The following is a 3,707-nucleotide window of genomic DNA, read 5'->3' as shown; positions in this document are numbered from 1 at the left end:
TACACTCTTTCATTTCACCTTATTTACGTCTAAAAACATAATCAAAAAATAAATAACCTAAAAAAATTAAAATATATTTATTACATTGATATTTTTTTAATTTCAATAAATAAAATTTCTTCATATTTACGACAAGTAATTTTTATTAAAAAAAGTACGGTCAAATAGATCATATATAAATTATAAATACATTCAAACAGAAATGGTACATTCAAATATCCAATTATAATGAGATAGTTAATTTTTTTGATTATCACTGTTCTCCTTTGTGTCATCAACTTTTTCTTTTTTTATATCTGGTTCCTCCTTTTTTAGAGTTTCACTATTATCGATTTTAATTGCTCCCTCGGGGCTCTCATCTTGTTTTATTTCTCCTTTCTTTACAACAGTGCCGTTTTTGCTCTTTGCCTTTTTGATGGTGGGTTCTTTCTGTACATCGCGCCGGCGCTTTTTAAAATCCTTTGAAAATTGTGAATATTTCTTACTGTACGTTTTAACATCGCGTTTTAGAATATTCCAGTGTTGCACTTCCCGCGAAGGAGGGTTTAAAATTGGATCATTTTCTGTTTTGTAAACAGGTATTTTCAAGGACAATTTTTCCATAACTTTTTCCATGACTTCGTCGACATACGAATTTATCACCAAGTCTGCTTTTTTATCCTGAAATTCAAAATCAATATATCCAGTATTTTAACAAGAAAACTGAAAATACGTGTTTTGTAGGCTGTAGATTAATAATTGCAACTTTCCCTCCATATTTTTTATTTTTTAGTGGTAATAATCCACTAGGTTTGATTTGCAATGTAGTTCCAAGACATATGTTTAAATTAGCCAGGCTGAAAATTTAATTTTTTGATACTGGTTTATGAACTCAATATCACTTACCTTGATTGATAATCAGCCATATCTAAGTCATATGCAGGCAAATTATCTTCCCAGTCTAAAATTGTGTCATATAGTTTGCCTCTACACACCCTTCCTTGCACTAACGCCCTCCTGCACTCTCCTCCAAGTAGTTTTTTACCCACAGAAGTTGTTGCTGTGTGTCTTACAAATTGACTTAAAAAATTCATGAATATGAATTGCAGTTAAAAATAATAAGGTAATAATTTTACCTCTCACAAACATTACATTGTTCTATGAACATGTTTCCATGCAGTTCTGATATACTGCTTCTTGGTACACCAGATTTTAAATGTAATCCATCTATATTCTGGCTGACAATATACTGAATTTTATTTAAATCTAATAAATGCTTAAGAGCCATGTGAGTTTTTGTGGGAACTGCTTTGTCAAATGATATATTTATTGCAGGTTTTTTGCCCTCTCGTTCCAAAGTCCACACACCTTTTGGACCTCTAAAGAAAAAAAAATATTTTTATCTTGAAATTTCTTTGATAGGATAGCAAGGAAAACTTAGTGTTACATGAGTGTATATTGTTCATGTCATAACAAAAATTCTGTTATACCTAAAATCAGGAATTCCTGCTGCAGTGCTTATACCAGCACCTGTATGGACAACTACATGCTCAGACTCATTTATCCATTTAGCCAGTATTTCACACTTCTCGTCGACTTTTTCTGCATCCTCAAATTTCTAAAAGGAATAAGTTTAAATTAAGTTACATTTAGATCATATTTTACCTCGGGAATCCCCAATATTCCTTTATCCTCGTATGGAGAGAGGCCGTCGGCATAATTGCACGACATTTTAGTCCGATTTTAATCGTATCAATAAGGTTTTGATTCAAAATCCCGGTCTGAAAATTTCGGGGTCGCGGCTTTGGAAACAAAACAATAAAATCGGAAGAACTCTATATTATCTGTGTGTAGAGCCCTCTCTTAAATATTCTTTAGACTATTTTTTGCGTATAGCGTCATCTATTGGAAGTAAACAATATTTTTAAATACCGCTTAACAATAAACTGAAATTAAATAGACCTGAACTATTTTATCAAATTTACATATAAGGCAAATATATTCTAAATGCATACTAGCAACTAATAAAGAATTTGCTTTTCCGAAAGAGAGGTACTATGGTATAGTGTTTGTGTATCAATTTAGTTACATCATTACATAAAAAATGAAGTCTTACAAATAAGAAATTATCAAATTTATATATTTTTTAATGAAGTGTTGTTGTAATAAACAGAAAAAAGATTTATTGGTCTACAACAATAATTTGTTGGTCAATATTATGACAAACAATAAAAATAATTTTTAGTCAATATATCCAACAAATCGAAGATTGAGTTTGTTTTAAGTTTTAAGAAAGAGAATAAAAAACACAATTTTTAATTGCTACAATTTAGATGAAAATTTGTCCATTTTAAAATACAAGTGAAATTTAATAAAATAAAAGATAATATTTAATAGGAATTTTAAACAATTACCAATTAAACAGAACATTCCGATGCACATTTTTTCGATTCTTTCAGTATTAAATACTTTTAATTTGATGTACTATACTGCATACTATAATTATTTTTATTATTGTAAGAAATTCATTTTTCAATGGATAAAACAAAGGGAGTCTATTATTTATTTATACTTTATTAAATTTATGTAGTAGGCTATGAATGTGTAGTAACATGACAAATTATTTTTACAGTTGGCTGTGAATATGTAATGGCCAAAATTAATCAATTACTTGAAATTATCGTTTTTAACATATAATTCAAAAGGATTAATAAAGGCAAAATAAGAATTTAACGTTGATCTGAAGTTTAAATGAAATAATTCAAAGACTACATACCTTTCACATCAGTAATATATCCAATAAGGCACTAATCACAATATTAATTAATCACGCAATAAACCGAACTTCATCAAAGAACCTGCACCACAAACCACCCGATCGAAACGGGGATCGATAACAGAGTGGCCAATCCGCAAACCGACTTTCTGTGAACAGGTTATTTTCGTTAGATACGTTCGACACCTTTTATTCGGTACGGTTCGGAACGCAACTGCAGTGGACGGGAATCCCAACATTGTTGTACATATATAATTTGAAATTTGAAAACATTTATTCTAAGTATAAAAAATATAATAAATCAGTTTCGACTAATAATAATCAAAAAGTTGATCAAATTGTTATTTTATATTAATTGTTATTACATATTAACAAATGTAAAAAAACTAAAAGAAAAATAAATAAAGTTTTAATTATATAATATTGTAAAATACCCAAAATTATATTTGTCTTTATGACAAATCAAGGGAAATACAAAATAAATATATTCTATTCTCGCTTGTTTCTGCATTTCGTGCGTCATCAGATAGGACATAATTCAAAATTGTATCTCTGCAATAGAAGTACAATTTTGAAAATCCTATGACAAGCCTTACAATTTAAAAATACAATTTTGGGTAATTTGTAGGTGAGCTTGTCGCCGCATTTACGGCGAAAATTATTCAATTCAAAAATACTAATCCTCGCTGAGTAAATGCAGCCCTACACTAAGTTACAATTTACTAAAATACTAATACTGTATCATCCTAAAAAAATTAAAATTATTAATTATTATGAATTCCTGCAAATAAAAAAATAATTAAAAATGAACAAAAGGGGAATTTGTTGGTCAATAATATGACGAACGAAAGGAATTAGTAGGTCAGGAATTTTGTTCAATAAATGTGATGTAAATAAAACAAAATAAAGTTTCTCTAATTTATTTAAGCTGAAAGAGAGGGTCTTATTGGTA

The 3,707-nt window shown here is 28.9% G+C and overlaps 1 protein-coding gene across 1 annotated transcript; it reads right to left on the bottom strand.

Moving 5' to 3' along the window:
- Positions 1-123: 123 nt before the first annotated feature.
- Positions 124-1,802, bottom strand: LOC109596314 (NAD-dependent protein deacetylase Sirt6). Its single transcript, XM_020011829.2, has 6 exons — positions 1,645-1,802; positions 1,470-1,597; positions 1,116-1,358; positions 886-1,059; positions 713-836; positions 124-660 (listed from the first exon to the last, which is right to left on the bottom strand). The coding sequence occupies exons 1-6, from the start codon at positions 1,708-1,710 to the stop codon at positions 238-240; spliced, it is 1,158 nt and encodes a 385-aa protein (XP_019867388.1). The 5' UTR covers positions 1,711-1,802; the 3' UTR covers positions 124-237.
- Positions 1,803-3,707: the final 1,905 nt, after the last annotated feature.

The sequence above is a fragment of the Aethina tumida genome, chromosome 3, assembly GCF_024364675.1.
Source record: "Aethina tumida isolate Nest 87 chromosome 3, icAetTumi1.1, whole genome shotgun sequence".
In the NCBI taxonomy this organism is placed as follows: domain Eukaryota; kingdom Metazoa; phylum Arthropoda; class Insecta; order Coleoptera; family Nitidulidae; genus Aethina; species Aethina tumida.
This window is presented reverse-complemented; position numbering and strand designations above follow the sequence as displayed.